At 39.0% G+C, this 20348-nt stretch overlaps 1 protein-coding gene across 3 annotated transcripts in view; it reads left to right on the top strand.

Annotated features, from left to right (window-relative positions):
• FBN1 (fibrillin 1) overlaps positions 1-20348 on the top strand; it is a 4097759-nt gene that overhangs the window by 785346 nt on the left and 3292065 nt on the right. For all 3 annotated transcript variants that reach the window (XM_044077620.1, XM_044077621.1, XM_044077622.1), the window contains exon 8: positions 9006-9131. In XM_044077620.1, the coding sequence (XP_043933555.1) occupies positions 9006-9131 (126 nt within the window). The remainder of the gene's footprint in view (positions 1-9005; positions 9132-20348) is intronic.

The raw sequence follows: 20348 nt of genomic DNA on the forward strand, positions 1-20348 counted from the left end.
TGCCTTTAAAAGTGGATAGAAGTTATCTTTATTTTTTGTGTGAGACAACCTTAGCATTATATAAGTATTCCATAGTTTAATACTGGTAACATTTTTCTTACTTTTTATTCCCCTTTTTGTTCCCTTTTTGAATTGTTTTTTTTAGTTGTATTTTTATATAATCATAATAATTAACTGGGTATCTAGTCAACTTTTTTTATAAACTTTGAAGTTGATTATGTAAATGCCTTAAGACTTTATCTTTTTGTATTTGTATACCTTTTTAAACAGTTTTGCACAGTGCACCATTCTCCAGTACTTAAAATCTGTGTCTTTAAAAAAGTTTTAAAAAGTTTAATTTTTTAATTGCTTAATTAAGCAGTACTGATTAAACTTGGCTCCTTTTTGTGTTTAAAAAATATGTAAAATTCATTCCCTTATTGTATTCTGAAGAAGGCTAACTATTGTGTGCCGAAAAGCGCTTCAAATAAAGTTCGTTTTCCAGGTTGGACGTGGATTTTTTCTGTTTTTGCTATCATAGTGCTATCCTTAGTGCTTAAGTTTTTTTTCAGCAGTGTCAAGCATCGGATATATTGTATATGATATGTGAACAGGTAAAATCTTGTACATATTGTATGTCCCTCTTATTTCTATAATAACAGCTTTAGCAGTGTAATTTTTTTCTGTTTTTGCAAGTATGTATTATATTGTTCTGTGCATCAGCATCTCTGTAGCTGCTGGTAATTTTTTCAGTTTTTTTTTACAATATGTATGATACTCATACTCTCAAATGTCTACATTTTTGCAGAATGTCCAGATTTCTGCCAGATATTTTTGGTCTGTTCCTCGCAAAATTTGTGGTTTTCTGGTAAATCATTGAGGATTGAAGTTTAGCAAATAATACTAAATAATGACATACATTTGAGTTTCAGACTTCAAATACTGTTATTCTAGCAACTTTCCAAGTTTATAGGAGCATTATTTAAAATCTGACCCTATTTTGAGCCTTTGTTGCCCCATTATTTCTGTCTTTGTCCACATTTCTTGCACTGAGAGTTTCAGAGAGATTATAATACTGGTCTCTGCATTATATTGCATTGTTTGTATTATTGTTGTCACTGCCTCATGATCTAATTATTGGCTATAAAAAAAGTCTTTTACCAGCCCACCCACCCATCTAATTAACAAAATGTGAATACATGTAAAATAATTTTTCCTAGAGTGTTAACAGTATGTGGCAAATGAGAATGAAAAGAAGCTTTTAAGATGAATAAGGGACTTTTGAGGGTTTGTATGAAGTGGTTAATATAGCAATAACCCACGCCTGGGTGTGGGTAATGCTAAATTTACCCATGGTTGGCGTGGTTTGGTCCCGAGGTAAGCCCGAGGACCAAACAGCCAACCGTGGTAAATTTAGCATTACCCACACCCAGAAGTGGTTATTGCTATTATATATGACATTATTTAAGAAAAGAAACTATTACTTTTCTTAAATAATGGCATAGTATAATGCCTGTTTGCTGCCCTTCTGCAGATGTCTGGCATCCGCGGCAGTTCTGATGTACTGCGCGCCTGCGCAGTACATCAGAGCTGTGGGCAAACAGCGGAGAAAGCAAGATCTCCGTTGCTTTTTAGTGTTTCGCTATGTTAAATGAGTTTAACATAGCCAAACAGTTTTAAAATAAGCAACGGAGATGTCCGTTGCTTATTTTAAAACTGTCTAGGTATGTTAAACTCATTTAACATAGCGAAACACTAAAAAAGCAACGGAGATCTTCCTTGCTCCGTTTTTAAACACTGTCGCTATGTTAAATGGGTTTAACATAGCAAGACAGCTTTAAAATAAGCAACGGAGATCTCCGTTGCTTATTTTAAAGCTGTCTCGCTATGTTAAACCCATTTAACATAGCGAGACAGTGTTTTAAAAATCGAGTTATACTAATGGAAAAAAGTCCGGGCGACCGGACCTTTTTCCATTAGTATAACTCGATTTACAACGGGCACGCTGGCCAATTAGCGTGCACGTTTTGGGGGGGTCATGGTATAATATAGAAGAATGTGTGATACAAGGGTTTGAATTTTGGCATCATTAGGATGGCTTTGAGAATATAGCTGGAAGTTTGATGCAGGTATGGGTCAGCAGTGAGATAGGCATCAAATAGGAATTAAGGCAGTGGCTTGGTAAAAAAACATTTTAGTTCATAGTTTTTATATATGGCAAGTCTTATTTTATGTTCTGAGGGAGACCAAAGTGACGGCAGATAAATTCACCAAGTATGAAAAAAAACAAAACGAGAAGTGAAAGGCAGATGCTGTTTTCAGGATATTCAGAGATTCTGATGAAGTTGCTAGCAGGACGAAAGCACTAAGTCCTTAATAAAGCATCTGGCTTTCACTGCTTGTTTTTTTTTTTTTCATACTCGGTGGATTTATCTGCAGTCATGTTGGTCTTCCTCAGAGGTTGATGGCATTTTGTATTTGGTTATTGATATTTTACTCCGTCTGCTGTTCTTTTGCAGTTTTATTTTTATGTTGGCCACATTTGGAAATGAGATTTTGTGTGTGTGTGTGTGTGTGTGTGTGTGTGTGTGTGTGTGTGTGTGTGTGTGTGTGTGTGTGTGTGTGTGTGTGGGGAGTCTGTTTTTGCCTCCTTGCAGCTGACCATCTCCTGCCTCCAGGACCTCTCCTAGTCAGCTGGGTCTGTTGAGTTCTCCTTTCTTCCCTGGATTTAGTCTGACCCTTATTGCTACCAAGAGTATTTTTCATGTCCTAGCTTCGTATCTGCTTGCATGCACTCATTACATTGAGGAACATATGCACTGGAGAGTGTTGGCTAATCATCCTGCATTTGCATTGAAGCAGCCAATGCCTCTGCTCTCCTAAGGACATCACCTTCTGCACTTCCTTTGTCCCCACTATAGATTAACCATAGGCTTGTCCAAGTATATGTTCTCCCCGTCTGGATAGTGCCTTAAACACCTGAACTGCTAATAAACCTAGTGGCCCAGGTTGTAGTCAAGGTTTATCCCTCCACACTATGGAGCTGTCCTGTTTTTTATTTTCTTTTGTGGCATTATTAAGGTTCTAAATTAAATCCAGTGAAGTAGAATATAATGTATAATTCACTGAGCAAAGATTGGTTAGATATGGTTGGCTCATTACTGTTAGTAAGCAGGAAGAAGTGCTGTAGGGTTGAGGAGCGACCAGTTGGCTCCATGGAAGAAGATGGCATGAATGGAATACTTTAATGTTTAAAAGATGGAATGGCAATGACTGTTGATACTGAAGGATGGATGAGGAAACTGTGAATAAAGGTTATGGTATAAAAGGTGAGAGTGGATGAGGCGAGAAAGGATGGAACTGAAAAATCTCTTTAAAAAATTGATGTTAAAGTTTTTTGTTTTCCATAGAATGAAAATCTGAGGAACTAAAAATAAGTATGAAAGAAGAGATGAGTTTGCCAGTTTATATGTGGGCTGTAAAATAGATTTAGGTTCATGAATGGATTCTACGAAAAGACTCTTCTCAGATAGAAATAAAAATGCTGTGCCAGTGACAGAGGGATAAATCTCTGACTATGGCCCAGGGGACCCAGATTCATTTAGCAGCGTGGATGCCTAACGCCATAACTAAGAAGGAGGATGTGCCCATACTAGAGGAGGGGGCAGGTACCTTCCAGCTCAGGAAATGGCTTTTGACTTGAGCACTGCTGGTGCGCAGAAACAAAGTCAAAAATTGTGGGGCCAATGCAGGCAACAATGTGTGTGTGGCCACCAAACCCCCAATGATAACTTCTGAAAGCAACATGAAAGAGCACACATAAGCTGATAGAGGGGCATAGGAGGTCCCTACAGTGACAAAGATTCCCCTTTACCACCTAAGGAGAAGTTTTAGGGTCTTACATAAAATATAGCTTTCATTGCTACGATGCTGGTGTGAGCACCAGTATCCTTGCTGTTTCCATGGATGACATCCACTCTAGACAGCTCTCAGCAAGACAAATGAGCTTAAGACAGCTAAGGGATGGCTTGATAGTCAGCAAGCAGAAGAGGAAAAAACACATAGGAAAAAAGAAAATGTGTCATGAAAGGTACTGTATTAGGGATGAGTGTATATATCTAGAATGAACTCTTAGTCATCTGCTCTTTGAATGCTCCCTCATTAAAAATGTTTGGACATTAATTGCATACAGATGGAAAATATGCCTACTGAATTGTGTGACATATGAAAATGTGGTACATGAGGTGGGGGGATATAAAATGGGGTATTACTTTTCTACCTGTAGAATGGTAATTAGGGCTTTACAATGGCATGTACAGTATGTGATGCAGGTTTACCTAGTGACTGGCGGTCAGGGCTTTACATTGGCATACATGTGGTGCAAGGTTTTAATTTTCATGACTTTTTTTTTTGTTTTTCTTTATAATTTACTTTATGACGTTTTTGATGTTATCCGATGCATAATAAATTTTGAAGTTATAGAAAAATGCATCTTTTGGAGAGTGAAAAACACTATTTGAGAGTGAGCTATTTGTTTTACAGCTTAAAATTGGTTGTGGTTGTTTGATTTAATTCTATGTTTTTGATGGTGTTTTTTCCCCCTGTTATGTACTTATGTTTGGTTTCTTGCTGAGTATAGATTGTCATTTTTTAATTTTAATGAATATTTTCCCCATCTGTTTACTGGACTGCTTGGTAAAGTAATGCTACCCAGTTATACTTCAAATTACCCTTTTGTTCCTCTGCTGTGTTATGTATCGTTTTTAGCCTTCTGTATGTTGCCAGAATATTTACTTCAGCGTTTCCTTCTGTGATGTGACCTTCCCCTTCCGGCTTGCTTTGAAGGTGCATTCTTTCAGAAACTGCTGTTGCTTCCACACAAAGATGAAACCTGTATGTCACAGAGCTGGTCTTTCTGTTGGTGTTCCCCAGTCAGTCCTAGTAAGACTACAGTTCTTAGAGCAGAACAGCTTGGAAGTCACCTGCTTGCTTGTGCTATAGTGAAACAGATAGCTTGTCTAAGACTATTGTGAGCTGTTTTGGGAAGTTTCTTCTCTCTCGAACTTTGTGTGACTGTAGATACAGATCTGTAAGTTTATGGATGTGAGGTTGGGGAGGTAGGCCCTGCAAAAATGATTTTGAACTGCTCCATTACACTTAATGTAGCAGGTGCAGTTCATCCTGTTGGATCAAGCTTTTGTGATCTGAGAATTATTGATGTCTTACAATGGAATTATTGGCGTCTGTACCACACTGAAGCCCTTCTCACTTACCCATTGCCACAACCAGTCATTGTACGCCTTAATTCCTTGCTTCCTCCATTCCCTTCTGGTGGAATGTCCGTGTGTGCCTACTTGTCAGCTGGTTTCTTGTGGTGTTGGCTCCTCCATGGATGCTTGTAACTCTATTTCTCCTCATAAATTGTTTTTCTATTGGCTACAGTCCCTCCTTAACACACTTTTTTGTCATCCTTCTACAGCTGCTTCCTCCATTTCTTCTTTCACATTCCTGTATGTCACCCATTGACCTGCACTCTTTTGGTGGCCTCTATCCCATCCACCTCTTCTCTTCTTGTCTGTGTCTCTTTCTTTTCCCACCACATCCAGTCTGCCGACTTCCTTTTCCCTGTTTCTCCCCAGTCTAACTTTCATTTCTTGCTTGACCAGCCAGTCTACCACAAATTCTATCTCAATATGTACAGTGAAACTCCAGTTCTATTGCAGACCCCACATCTTCTGGCATCCGAAAGTTCCCTATGCAAAACTCTTGTCCTGCTTCCTGAGCACCATACAAATCTCTCTCCTACTTTTCTCATCTGACCTGTGCTTCTGTTGTCATGTTTTTTTTTTCAAACATCTTTATTGAATTATCACTTGTGACATAGGCAAATTTACATTCAAATAAAAGTAATCAAACTGTATTAACATAATAAGCATTATACTTCACATATATTGCTATATATCATATAATATAAGCAATATTACATAAATTATTAATTTCTTGCTTTTTTAAACAAAACACATCTGTATTAAACCATCGCTTACTACATAAGTAATTATACATTTAGATAAATGAAAACAAACCACACCGACAAAATCCTAGTTGCAAGCATTTTACATCACAAACCATAGTGACACACTCCCAGTTGCAAACATTATACATCACTTATAATCTACCCAATCTTTCTCACTCAAACATTACATTGCTCATTTAAGTCCTGATGCCTTTTAAACCTCATTCCTCCCATGTATGTGTTGTTTTTATATTTCCCATTTTTTCCTATGTAGTTTGCTCCTATTTATTTCTAAAGATCCCAATTCCAGTTGTTTTATCTCTGTTGCTATATTCACTACTTCCAGTATAGTTGGTTTAAATTTTGATTTCCATTTTCTAGTAATTGCTTTTTTGGCAGCCACCATTATTAGACATATCAAGGCATTACCATGTTTAGGCAATTCTGATTCTGTGTCATAACTCAGGAAAATCATCTCCCTTGTTAGACCAGTCTGTCCACCCAGTATCTCTGACATTGCATCCTGCAGGTAATCCCTAAAGTACGCCAACTCACTGCACTCCCAGAAAATATATTCACAATTTCTTCTTGTTTCCCTTTCATACCACCAACTTTTGCTGTCTGCCTGAGGAAAAATTCTCTGGAGTCTACTTGGGGTATAAAAATATCTATGTAAACATTTCCAGGTAAAATTCCTAAATCTTCTAGATTTTGTTGCATATTTGGGAGACATACATATATCCTCCCATTGTTTCTTTGTGAATTGCTTATCCAGTCTTTCTTCCCAATCCTTTCTAACCTCCACTGATTGATTCTTATAGTTATCATGCAATATTTTATATGCTGTACTAATTATTCTTTTTTAATGACAGCTTCTATTTTAGATTCTATTAAAAACTCTACCACTGTTGGTCTTTTGTTTAGAACCCCCCCCCCCCACTTCTTTCTCTTAGCCTATACTCTGATATCAGCCCCTGATAGGGAAGGCACTCTCTAACCTGCAGTCCAAATACATTCTTGGTGTCTTCCCATTCTGTTATCTTACCCTCTCTAGTTACTTGTTGCCATACCTTGGTTCCTTTGCCAGTTTTCTACAGTAAATTCTAGCCCTCTATTGCCTATTGTCTGTATCCCAGATTGCAGTCATCCCTATTGGCAGAATCTCCTTTCTCCGTTCCTGTGTTGATTTAGTTTTTAGAATACTTTCTGCTACTTTATGGATATACTATTCTGTATGGTTATTGTCATTCTTCTTAAAGGCCTGCATACAAAATCCCAGTCTCTGCTTGTTGCTTGAGCTTCCCCCTGCTTCATCAACATCATCATCATCATTATCATCATCATCATCCCTTTCTACTTTGAATTATAGTTTTTGCTTGTGCTGTCTATAGGAGTCTTAACTGTGTAGCTGTGAAATACCCTTTTAAATTAGGTAACCCTGCTTCTGTTGTCTTGTTTTCCCATTCTTGGAACCCTGTTTTTTTCCCTTTTTTTAAGTTTTTGAAAGGTAATGCACTTTACTGATAACCAGCTCTGTACCCTTGTCTGAGTGAATGACCAGGAAGATACATATAAAGAAGGATGGATTGGTAACCAGAGCATGATGGATAACCAGAGCCAGATTAAAAGAAGACTTAATCACCAGTTCCGTATCCCAAGAAGGATGGATGTTCATTGACAGGGTTCCATTTACTTGTGTGAGATTCATAACATCTGAACATTGTTTTTGCTGTAGTACTTCGATGCTTAGTACATGGATGCATGTAGTGGTTTGATTCTTTGAATCTTTTTTGGTTATAGTAGTGTAAGTGAATCTTTCCATTAGATTCACTTATACTACTATTGGTTTTTGATGCTCTGGGTGATCTGTGCGAAATCTCACACAGTAGTTTACAGGACTTTGGCCTTTTCCTACTACTGTGCAATCTCAGAGTTGGTATATTAAAGTAGTTGGGGTGTAGGGATACAGGCAGGTTTGCTTCCCTGCAGAAAAGACTATTTTTTGATTTTTTTTCTTTTCTCTTTGTTTTGATGACTTGGTTATTTTAGTAAGTTTCAGTGGAGTATATCGGTATATTGAAAAGTTGAATCAGTGAAATTTGGCTTTTCAGTATACATGCCACTGTTATAGCACAATTTTAAGTAAGGTAGATGACCAAGACTGTACAACTATGATAGTTATGATGGTTGACTCTTTTCTTACTCCAGAGTAGATGATGTACTCAGGCTTTAAACAACACTCATTTCTCATGGCATTAGAATTTCAGCAAGGAAGTCCTAGAGACATTATTAGAAGACACTGTTGTAAAAGTAGCCATCTGATGCTGTAGTGCAAAGAAGACCCCTGAACTGCTGTCCAGAGTGCCTAAAGCGACTTCTACTGAAACAGGACTTGTGTGTTTGTTTGGGGGGGTGCTAGTATTTTTTAATTAATAATGAAAGTTTTGATGGTAATTACAAGTGAAGCACAAGGAATGTTACAACTGTATGTAATAGAGAACTTCATTTTACCAAAATAAGTGAACAAATGTGCCTCAAGCATAAAGACTGGTGTTGTAAACAGCTGAAACAGTGAACATTAATTCTGAGTTAAATAATTAGAATGCAACTAAATTACAGAGTAACTTTGCTATTTTGTTTATAGTTGCCTACAATTATAAACAAATATTCACTTTTTTCATTAGTTATTAATATTTAAATGCATTAGGCAACAACCCCAAGGCTTGTCGCCAAAATGTTAGGAAATACTTCTTTGCTTGGGTCACTTATTATGACATTCACAGACAAATTAATCACTAGTTATGTCTTGCATTGGCTCCCAGTATTTCCTTTGTTATTCAGAGTGCACTGCAGTTTAGCTTAGTAGCAACATGAGCAGTATTTTTGATACCATTATGCATCGCAAGTACTATGAGGGCCTAGCAGCTTTAAGAGTTTAACTCTTGCCTATTAAATGGTTTGTGCTGGTGTTTCTTAATATTTTTGTTTTCCCTATTTTCTGGTTGGTTGACAGATGTGGATGAATGCCAAGCTATCCCAGGGATCTGTCAAGGAGGGAATTGTGTTAACACAGTAGGGTCCTTCGAGTGCAAATGCCCAGCTGGACACAAATTTCATGAAATCACACAGAAATGTGAAGGTAAGACTTTATAATACATGACCCAGTAGTGGAGGGAGGAGCACATGCTCTGTGAGTTTAAAATAAGTTTCTTAAGGCTTGCTAAAGAAATGTTTTTAATAAACTAGGAGGTCAGTTTTCTACCATTATTGAATTCCTTATTAGTATTAGCATATTTTTTTATTTGTATGATGAAAACCAAACCAAACAAGATGTTACATAAAATATATTGTAGAAAGACAAGGGTAAGGATAATTATCTGTACAGTGTTTAATGTGTAATAACAAGAACTAGAAGTTTAATGTCTTCATGTTATATAGTATGTGCTTCTTTTTAGATGTAACAACTATTGTACATCTAAATCACAGTGATTGTTTTAAATAACCTTTAACATGTAGCAGTGCTGCAATAAGGACAGAGCAAAATGTGTGTGGTAACACATTTTAAGCCACAGTAGCTTTTACATAAATTCCAACACTGTTGTTCACAGGGATTACAGAATTCCAACACTGTTGTTCACAGAGATTACAGAATTCCAACACTGTTGTTCACATAATTGTATTTATTCATCAAACTGCTTTTTGTTAACCAACTTGTTCCAGAATCAAAATGTGTGTTTGTGTGAGTGTGTGTGTGTGTGTGTGTGTGTGTGTGTGTGTGTGTGTGTGTGTGTGTATATATATGTATATGTATATATATATATATATATATATATATATATATATATATATATATATATATATATATACAATGCACACACACACACACACACACACACACACATATATATATATATATATATATATATATATATATATATATATATATATGGGTCTACTGCTTTTCATCAAATACCACGTATTTGAAAAAGAGCAGTAGACCACTCAGTTACGCGAAAGTGCACTTATTCGAAAGTGCACTTTCGCGAACTCAGCTTCTACGAATGGATCGCACCACAGTGGAGGACAGTAGGAAAACTTGCTATGTCCTCCACTGTGGTGCGGTAGTCACGGACCTTAGGGTTAGGGCAGGGGTCATGGTAAGGGGATAGCCCTACTAGCTATCCCCTTACCATGACCCGTGCCCTAACCCTAAGGTCCTAAGGTCCGTGATTACTGCACTAAATGGCAGTACTTAGCCCGTTCACTGTAGCAGGTTTCGCAAAAGTGCACTTTCGATTAAGTGCACTTTCGCGTAACCCAGGGTCTACTGTGTGAGTTCGAAGAAGTGTATTTTCGAACTTATACAGTAGACCCATATATATATATATATATATATATATATATATATCTATATATACATATATATATATATATATATATATATATATATATATATATATATATATATATATATATATATATATATATATATATATATAGATATATACACACACACACACTTACATATATGTATATATATGTATACATATATATATATATATATATATATATATATATATATAAGTGTTTGTGTGTGTGTGTGTGTGTGTGTGTGTCTGTGTGTATTATATGTTGAGCGAAAATATTTAATCAAAAAACAGTTTGGTCATCAGCACATTTATATGCAAATATTTGGTCTGAACACATTCAGTTGACATATAGAAACTACTGCCTGATATAATCAGGAAATATGCAGTATGAAACATAGTGTGTGCCAAATGAATGCTTTAAGCATTACAACATAGGGGCACCCCTGTCCAAAACATATTGCTGATAACTGTTTTCCATTGGAAAGCACTGCTGGTGTGATTTGTAGTTTGCACTGACACTGATTCCCTTCTATCAGGAGATTTTTACATCTTAGAGTTGCTCAGTTGCAGTGACAGATTTAGGCATTGGCGCAGGGGCGCGCGCCGCCCCCTTTTTAAAGCTGCTTGGAACTCTTATCAGAAAAAATGCACTGCACCATTATTTTGTTTTAATTGGAAAATATGCCGCCAAAATGGTACGTTTTTCCCTTTCAACTTGCAAACTTTTTTTTCTGGTGAAAGACGATTCTCATTGGTGAGAAAGAGAAGCAAAGTTTGATAACCCGAGTGTGCTTTTTCACAGTTTTACTATGAGAAGTAATAGTAGGTATATCAGATTTGTAATACTGCCTCTGGTATATATGTGCTGTGTACATTTATGAGAAATTAAGCATTGTTTATAAGCCTGCTTATGATACTATACTTAATATCAATGATGATTTGAATATTTCAAACTATGGGTGACATTATCGGATTCCAGCATACCACCTATGGTATAATTTATACTGCCTGTCGGTGTACTCACTTATTTGTATTATCTTTACCTCCTTTGTACTCCATAGCATTTTCTCGTTTATTGCATATGTATAAGTTTACCTTTTGTAATTGTTTGCGTTCTGTTATCGCCGGGGCTGGCCTGGACCTGAAATAAATCCTCTGCAATCTCTCTTTACCTGTCCACTGTCTGTGATTTAGTCTCAGAATTTAGCTCTGTCCCTCTTTATCTGTGGTGACTTAGACTCAATAAAATAGAATAGTTACTGCTTTTATATTGCTTTCTGTTTACTTTAGAAACTATGTTCACTTACTCTATCAAAATGCCTCAAGTTAACACATACAATATTTTAAAAGTGACCCCGATTGTTTTTGGATTTGTCCCCGATTCTGTTGCTATGGATCAGTCCTATCCTCCACCGCAGTTAATAAAGACAAATAAAACAATCAAATGCCACCGTGAGACTACAGTTACTGACCGAAACGAATTTCTTGTAGGGAAAAATGACCATAAATGTGATTAATGAAACAGCAAGTTTTCTTCTGTTTTTCAACTTCCAAGTAACAACACACTTAACTTCCTCGTCGTCTCTCTCTAATTTAAAAAAAAAAAACAAGCATACAAGGCCTGAACGTCACAAGTGAGCTCTTCACTCTTTCTTGTTACTACCTGTAGTAAATTGAATCTTGTGGGCACTGGCCACCATTGCCTGTCAGTCAAGTTATGTTCCTGCCTTGGTTGTGGCTCTGAGTGACGAGCTCGAGGATTCCACTGGTTTGCACTCCCAAACTCCACCGTGCGTGCTCGACGACAGCCCTAGTTTGTACTTCAGCCAATACTGCGCGTGCTCTGATCGCTCTCATTCAGAAATCCCAGAGAAAAGCAAAGAAGCCAAGCAAAGGCTTTACTGCAGTAGCAGCAGCAGCAGGGAGCGAATGTTAAAAACAGTCTTACGTTTATCTGTTCCACTTTGGTTGGCATCGTTTGGGAATATTTGCGGACTTTTCTTAACATGTCAGTGGATCTTGATTATCAGTGATCTGCTGGTCTTTCTGTGACTTACAGAACTTGTGTGGCTGACTCTTCCTTCGGAAACCGATTTTGTGTGTATGTGTTTTGACACGAATATAAACAACTATGCCTGACCAGATCACAGTGGCAGAATTTGTGGCGGATACTACGGAAGATTACAAATCACCCACAGCTTCCAACTTCTCCACTAAGATGGGTCAGTGTAAGACCACGGTGTCAGCACTGGAGGAGGTAAGGACTCTCTCTATGAGCTGTGATGACAGTTTGTGTAAAACCTTTGTATTTACCAGCCACCAGTTTGATTCCCGATTGTGTATCACCCCCGTCTCTTTATTGCACAACTTGTTCCTTGAGTATAAATAATTTGTTTTTTATTGACCTAAAAGAGATCTGAATATGCAAAAACTCTTGTCAATATGGGTAAAAGTCTCGATTTTAATACGTGCATATCATATCCTGCTTTGGAGTGACTGCATTTATATATAAGCTCAAAGACGAGGTACATTGTAGTTTTGAAATAGTAAAATGTGGTGCAGATTTGATGTGTGTGTATTTGTGTGTTTATGACTTTGAAAAGTATTTCAACTTAATCATGTATAAAAACATGAGTCTGATACCATCTGCGTAAGCAAACTCTTACAGAGAAGTTTTGAAATACAGCTGCATACCTATAATTTCTTATAGATGTGTGATTTGATGTATATATTCTGTTACTACAGTATTTTCTGTGTATGCAGATATATGAAGTGCAGTGATCAGGGATGTGATATAGTCTCCATGTTTGAAAATTAAATAAGAATAAAAATTCGACACACTATCACACATGGCAATTTGCACTGCAACTGTTTACAGTTACTCCATTTCTTCTTACCCTTTATTGTTCATTGAATTTATTACTTGCAGCGAGGTATAGGAAATGTGCATAAATGCAACATAACTAAAAACAGTAGAGAAATCTAGTACACAAAGAAGCTTACCAATAAGAGAGAAAGTGTAATGCTATGTTTTTATTATTTAATTTTATTTACTTTTCTAATTCTCTTTCTGTCCATAAATTTATTTATATTGTAAATATAGTAATCTTTTTTTTTTTTTTTGTTAATATAGCAGATTATTTCAACATGCTCACTGAACCACAGCTCAAATAATCTCTACATTTCCCTTTTTGTCTGGTTATATGTGCCCATTTTTTTTTTTAAATGAAATGAGTGACTATGTAATTGGGCTGCTTACATGACATATGGGCTAGAACTTAGCAAGTAGTACCAAGCCCAACTTACTTCATTAATTTCATTTGTCTGATTGGAGATAACATTGGGTGGGGAACCATTCACATGTTTGCTGCATCTGGTTCATTCTTTTCCCGTGTATTACTAGAAATACTTCCCCATATTCTGGTGTAAAATCATATGGATGTTTCCATCTGGAGGTAATGGCATTCCTGATTATCAGTGCCAGCTGCAGCAACTCTCCTTGCAAAGTCCTTTCTTGCTGTGGTATGCTTAAGGTAATCCAGATGTTTTATGAAAATGGAAGAGGCACTTTTATGGGAAATAGATATACATTTAACTCATATAGACTATGTCATCCTGAAATGGAAGATAGTACAAGAATGGGACTTAGAAACTGTGTTAAGGTAATTAACAGCTATGCCATCTGAACTAAGGATATAGTCTTGCTTGAAACTGTGCATTGACCCCAGTGCCTATGATGAATAAATGTGAGCATTTTTGAAGGATACTAGGGGACATGTTTATCTCCCATATAATGTCCAGGGTTCTTTTCACAACCTTTGTACTTGCTTCATACTCATTACATTCCACGTGCCTCCAGCTCAAAAAACAGCTGCATATGACTATGTGCTGTCTTAATTCTGCTGGTGATTGTAATTAGAGGTGATCTTGAAACAGGAGATGCAGGACAGATGTAACTTCCAACTCATTAATTTGCCAAAAGAAGGATTTATACAGAGCCTCCCTTAGTTGTAAGTATATCCAAAAAATCCCTTTTGCTTAAATTAAATTTGTTTTAGGAAGAAGAATGAAGTCACTTAAGTCTTAACCCTCATTATAGTGATGTTGGACAGGCCATGACAAAAAACATTTATTGTACCATTCATTCCACCACACACTATCTACCACATTTGTGAAACACAGAAGGTTCCAGAAAGAAATTAGGGTTGCCACCTTTTCACATGCCCAAAGTGGGACATTTTTGGTACAAACGTCAGATTTGGCAGGCCAAAACATACCCATGGCCAGTACAAAGGACAGAACTTCACTTTTTTGCCTAAATGAAAGCTTATTCTTGTAGCATTTTAGCTGCTTATTCTGTTTCTTATAACATTTAGGTATTTCAGATAAGAATAACTGTTTTATGCGACTATTACATAAAATATAAGAAATAATTTGGCCCTAAAATCTCAGGACATTTGCCATTTTTACAATTTTTTTGCAGGACACAACTGCCCAAAGAGGGACTGTCCCTCGCAAAGTGGGACAGGTGGTAACCCTAAAAGGAATCAAAGAATCCTAGAAGTCCAAGAGGCCTAAAAGCTTAGCTAACACTTCAGAGCTTTCTGACTGCTTTCCAAAATACAGCATCATTTCAGCTGTTAAAGTAAACCTTTAGGTTACCAAAGAAGGCAAGTGTGGAATGGGACCTTTAGTAAACATCCTTATACCCTACTTCAGAAGCTTCTGCTAATAAAGTGCAGTCTAAGTAGCTGATGAGCAGTAACTGCCTCTGTGTATGTTACCTGGTTAGGCATCTACAATCATCTTAGTTACATGATGCCATCACAGTTGTTCACCTTACAGTGCTTCCAACCTAGTGCAAAATCGCTACTTAGCCTCTTTCACTAATATTATGTTTACTCAACGTATAAAATCCAGTTCAAGACCTACAACGTAAAGAATACCACCACTGTAAAAATAAAAAAAAATTGGCATTTCATCAGTAATGATTTATATTTATCAGAAAAATTAGGCCAATTCCCAAAAATTGTTTTTAGAAAAGGTAAAAACCTTAAAGAGTTATTACAGAATAAATCTTTGAGTCCCCAGTTTTCTAGGAGTAAGGGGTCTACTACATGCGGTGCTTGCAATTTTTGCAACTTGGTTAAAGTAGGCGAGTCTTTCCAAATAAACAGGAGGAAATATTATATCAATCACAGAATCAACTGTGATACTCGGTCCGTAGTTTATATAGCCTTTTGTGAATCCTGCCCAGCGTTCTATATTGGCAAGACGGACCGAAAATTCCGTCAACGTATCTACCAGCATATTTATGCTATGAGGAACCATAAATTGGAAAATGCCCTGGCAAAGCATATAGAAAATCACCCCAACCATAAATTCAGTTTTATGGGTATAGACCATTTACCTAATAATGTAAGAGGAGGTCCAACATCACTAGTACTTGAATTAAAGGAACTTGAATGGCAAATAACACTAGATGCCTTCAGTAACCCAGGTTTGAATGAGAACTGCAACATTTCTGCAGTTCTCAAAATGAGAAGTTACTCTAGGTAAAAATTGGGGGTTGTTTAGGAATATCCCCATTTTGATTACATATTTTTATACTTTTTATTCATGGGTTATCCCAAGTTATTCATAATTTATATAGATTGTATAGTAAGTAGTTTTTAACTAATAGAATTTTAAATCTGATGTTTTTGTAGCTAGGTGTTTATAAGTCTTGTTTTTTATGTTTGACAACAACTGTAGATGGTTTTATATGTATAAAAAGCTAGTTTGCCTGACTTAGAAGTCCGGCTATAGTGTTGAATATTCCTTTGCTTTAAAACGTGCGCTTTACAGGAAGTGATGTATATTACACACTTCCCCAAGGTATTTTAAAAAAACTAGCGCTTTTTATCTTTGTATCTTCTGAAGAAGCTGCTGTAGTTTGATAGCAGCGAAAACACTTTTTTCATTTAAATAAATTTGCGTTCAAGCTATTTCTTGGAATCTGTCTGGCTTTGATATCTTGGCTGCAATACCGCTGATCTGTGGTTTTGTTTCGTTGGTCTTTTTCAACAGTTGGTTTTACGAGGATACAGACTTGGATGATGGGGAAGGTTCCCCCAGGTCACCTCCCAAGGATGTCTCCTTTGGAGACATAATGGAAATCCTTCAAATATGGGGAGGTTGGTCTGCCCCCAAAACTTCTTCTGACGAGTATGTGTTCCTGGAGGCTTTCAGCACAGGCCCATCTACTTCCTGGGTGTCCCCTCCTGCAGATCCTTTTGTGGACCTGGTCACCTCGGGGGCATGGAAGGAGCCGGACACCATGGAACCAATTCTCAAAAGGCCTGACAAGATTTTGAGTACACCTTCGGATAGGCCGGCATGGAACAAGTGCTTCCCCATAGACTCTATGTTGGTAGCAGCAGCCACAAAGAAGGAACTAGCCCAGGAGAGTTCCTCGGTTCATCCTCCTGACCGAGAGTCATGGATGATGGACCACCTAGGGAAGTATGTCTGTGCTTCACCTACCTTTTCTATTAGGGTGCTGAACTACCTGGCCCATGTCACGAAACTTCAACGCGACCTGGTAAAGGAGCTGGTGGAATCTGCCCCTAAGTCCATGTCACAGGAGGACAGCGACTCGTTCTCAGCGAGGCTGGCCACTTTGAAAGCAATCTTCAACACATCCATGTGACTCCTTTTACATGCTACTGAAGGAGCAGCTAGAGCGGCTGGGTCCGGCTTGTCCATGAGGTACAACGCCTGGCTCAGATTTTGTCAATTTTCGGAACCTTTCAAGGCAGCCTTTGCCAGTGCCCCTTATGATGGCTCTACCCTTTTTGGTAAGACCGTCAAAGAGACATTAGTCCATAGTGAGAAGGACGGGAAGACACTGTCTGCCATCAGAATCCGCTTCTTGAACCCTCAAAGGTCCTTTTCCCGGAACCAGAGAGGGCAAAAGAAGATGTGGTTCCGGAAGTCACAGTATTCCCGGGACACTCAGGGCTCTTCTTCCCCCAGAGGCAGAGGGGGACAGAATAGATGCCTGCCCAGAGGCAGAGGGGGTCCGAGGAATTTTGGGTCTTGAGAACCTTTCTCAGACAGACCCGGATAGCAACCCTGAGGGGTGGCCCGACTGCTCTACTCTGAAGGCAGTCGGGGAACAATTGTCCTTGCACCAGGCGGCATGGGAATCCATAACATCAGACCACTGGGTGCATCAGATCATATCTAGAGGATACTCTATCCCCTTTATGGTTCCCCCCAAATCTCCCAAAACCCTCCCGGATGTACCAGTCACAGCACAGGAAATTTCCAAGCTGCTAGAAAAATGAGCCATCAAAACCGTCCCCCCAGATCAGTATGGCTTGGGCTTCTACTCCAGGTTCTTTCTGGTGCCAAAGAAAATGGGGGACTCAAGGCCCATTCTGGACCTGTCTACTCTGAACCTGTCAGTTGCCAAAGAGAAGTTCCTGATGGTCACACTACAGTCCATCATGCCATACCTGCAAGAGAGCGACTGGATGTGCTAGTTAGACATCCAGGATGCTTACTATCAAATAAAAATGCACAGAAGTTCCAGGAGGTTCCTCCACTTCAGTCATTACCAATTTCGAGCCCTACCCTTTGGTCTCACCACAGCTCCCAGGGTGTTCACCAAAGTAATGGCGGTGGTAGCGGTTCACCTGAGGCTTCAGGGGATTCAGGTCTTTCCGTACCTGGATGATTGGCTCCTCACTGCTCCCACCAGGCATCTACTCTCCCAAACCAGGGATTATTTCTTGATCCTTGCCCTGAATTTGGGGATCACAATCAACGCATCCAGATCACTCCTAGATCCTGTACAGTTGATAGACTACTTTGGTGCAAGGATAGATACTTTACAGTGCAAAATCTTCCTGACCTTGGAGAGAGTACAAAACCTGAGGATGCATGTCTCTCTGATGTACCATTCTCATCTTCCAATGGTGAAATCAGTGTTGAGGGCCATAGGTTCAATGGCGGCGACCATAACGCTTCTCCCGTGTGCCTGGTTACATATGAGAATTCTACAGTGGACTCTAGCTGTACAATGGTCCCTGTTGGAACTTCCATTGTCATATCCAATACAACTTAGTCGAGTCTGTCGGTCATCCCTCATATGGTGGATGTGTTCTCCGGACATTTTGGAGGGACGACCCTGTGTTCCAGCCTCAGCCCAAGCCACAGTGACCACGGCCGCCTCCCAACTCAGGTGGGGGGCATTGTTCGGGCAGGACAGTCCAAGGCCTGTGGTCCCCTGTAGAGACCAGCTTGCACATAAATGTTCTAGAGATGAGGGTGGTCCTTTTAGTGTTGCAGGCCCTTCATGCCTTTCTTCCACTGGGAAATATTGCAATTCAGTCAGACAACATGTCAGTGGTCTGGTATGTCAACAAACAGGGAGGGACCAGATCTTACCCCCTTTGTCGCAAGACCATGAGAGTGTAGGAATGGGTGATTTCCACTGGTCGTTTTCTCATTGCAATGCACATTCCGGGACAGTCCAACATCCTAGAGGACAGGTTAAGTCAGACTATTCTGATGCCTTACTAGTGGTCTCTGAATCTTTCAGTAGCGGAACAGATCTTCTGCGAGTGGGGTCGGCCTTGCTGGGACCTCTTCGTATCTCTTTCAGACGTGAAGTGCAGCGAGTTTTTCTCTCTGAACCCCCTGCCGGGGGAGTCTCCCAGAGATGCTCTAGTCCATGCTTGGCCTCCTGGTCTTCTGTATGCTTACCTTCCAGTACCTCTCATTCTGAGGTTTCTACAGAAAGCTCGTCGACTGGGGAGCAAGGTGATCCTCATTGCCTCGTTTTGGCCTTGCCAGGTATGGTTTCCCTTCCTTTGGTCTCACATTCTGGCTCCGCCTTGGAGCTTGGATCCAATTTGGGATCTGATTTCACACCCTTTGGGGGTTCCTCATCTGAATCTGGACAGTTTGAAGCTCACAGCTTGGCTACTCCAGTTGTCATGATTGCTAGGACTTTGGGATTATCCTCCTCAGTTAGGTCTGTTTTGGTGGCTGCTCATAAGTCTTCTACCAGGAAGGTTAATCGCAGCAAATGGAAACGTTTTTCCCTTTGGGCCTCTCAAAGGAGTTTAGACCCCTTCACCGCTCCTATTTCCACCATTCTTGATTTTCTAGCTGATATTTTTCAACAGGGAGCTAGTTCTTCTACTGTCGAGGTTCAGTTGGCTGCCATTTCTCATTTTCATGTGGGTGAGAATTCTGCCTCTCTAGCCTCCTCCAGGCTGTGTAAAGCCTTTATTAAAGGCACGTTTCTGTTACGCCCCCCACAGTTAAGGATCCTGTTCCCCCATGGGACCTTACTATGGTTCTTCAAGCCCTGGCCGCTCCACCTTTTGAACCTGCTGCAACCACAGATCTAAAATATTTATCTTGGAAAGCAGCATTTCTGGTGGCTGTTACCTCTGCCAAAAGGGTTTCAGAACTGCAGGCCTTGTCCGTCAAAGTTCCTTATATGATTTTTCACAGAGATAGGTTTTCTCTTCGGACCAATCCATCCTTTCTTCCTAAGGTGGCATCACCAGTTTATGTCAAAAAGGACCATCACTATACCTGTTTTCTTTCCTAATTTTGCTAACAAGATGGAATATAAACTCCACCCGCTGGATGTTCATAGACAGTTACGATTCTATTTACACAGGACAAAAAATTTCCGTAAATCTGATCAATTGTTTGTATCCTTCTATAAATCCTTTTTGGGGAACCTATCTCCAAGGTCACTATTGCTAGATGGATTTTTTCATGCATCCTTTAGGTCTGTAAGGACAGAGGCATGTCTCCTCCGGGTCAGGTGAGCGCTCATTCCACTAGATCCGTGGCTATATCTGCGGCCTTTCAGTCTAGAGTCTTTTTGGATGATATTTGTTCTGCAGCTACTTGGTCCTCATCTCATACATTTAATTCTCATTACAAATTGGATTTGACTTCCAGAAGGAGAGCAT

The sequence above is a fragment of the Protopterus annectens genome, chromosome 7.part0 (assembly GCF_019279795.1).
Source record: "Protopterus annectens isolate FY-2018-M chromosome 7.part0, PAN1.0, whole genome shotgun sequence".
NCBI classification, from domain to species: domain Eukaryota; kingdom Metazoa; phylum Chordata; order Ceratodontiformes; family Protopteridae; genus Protopterus; species Protopterus annectens.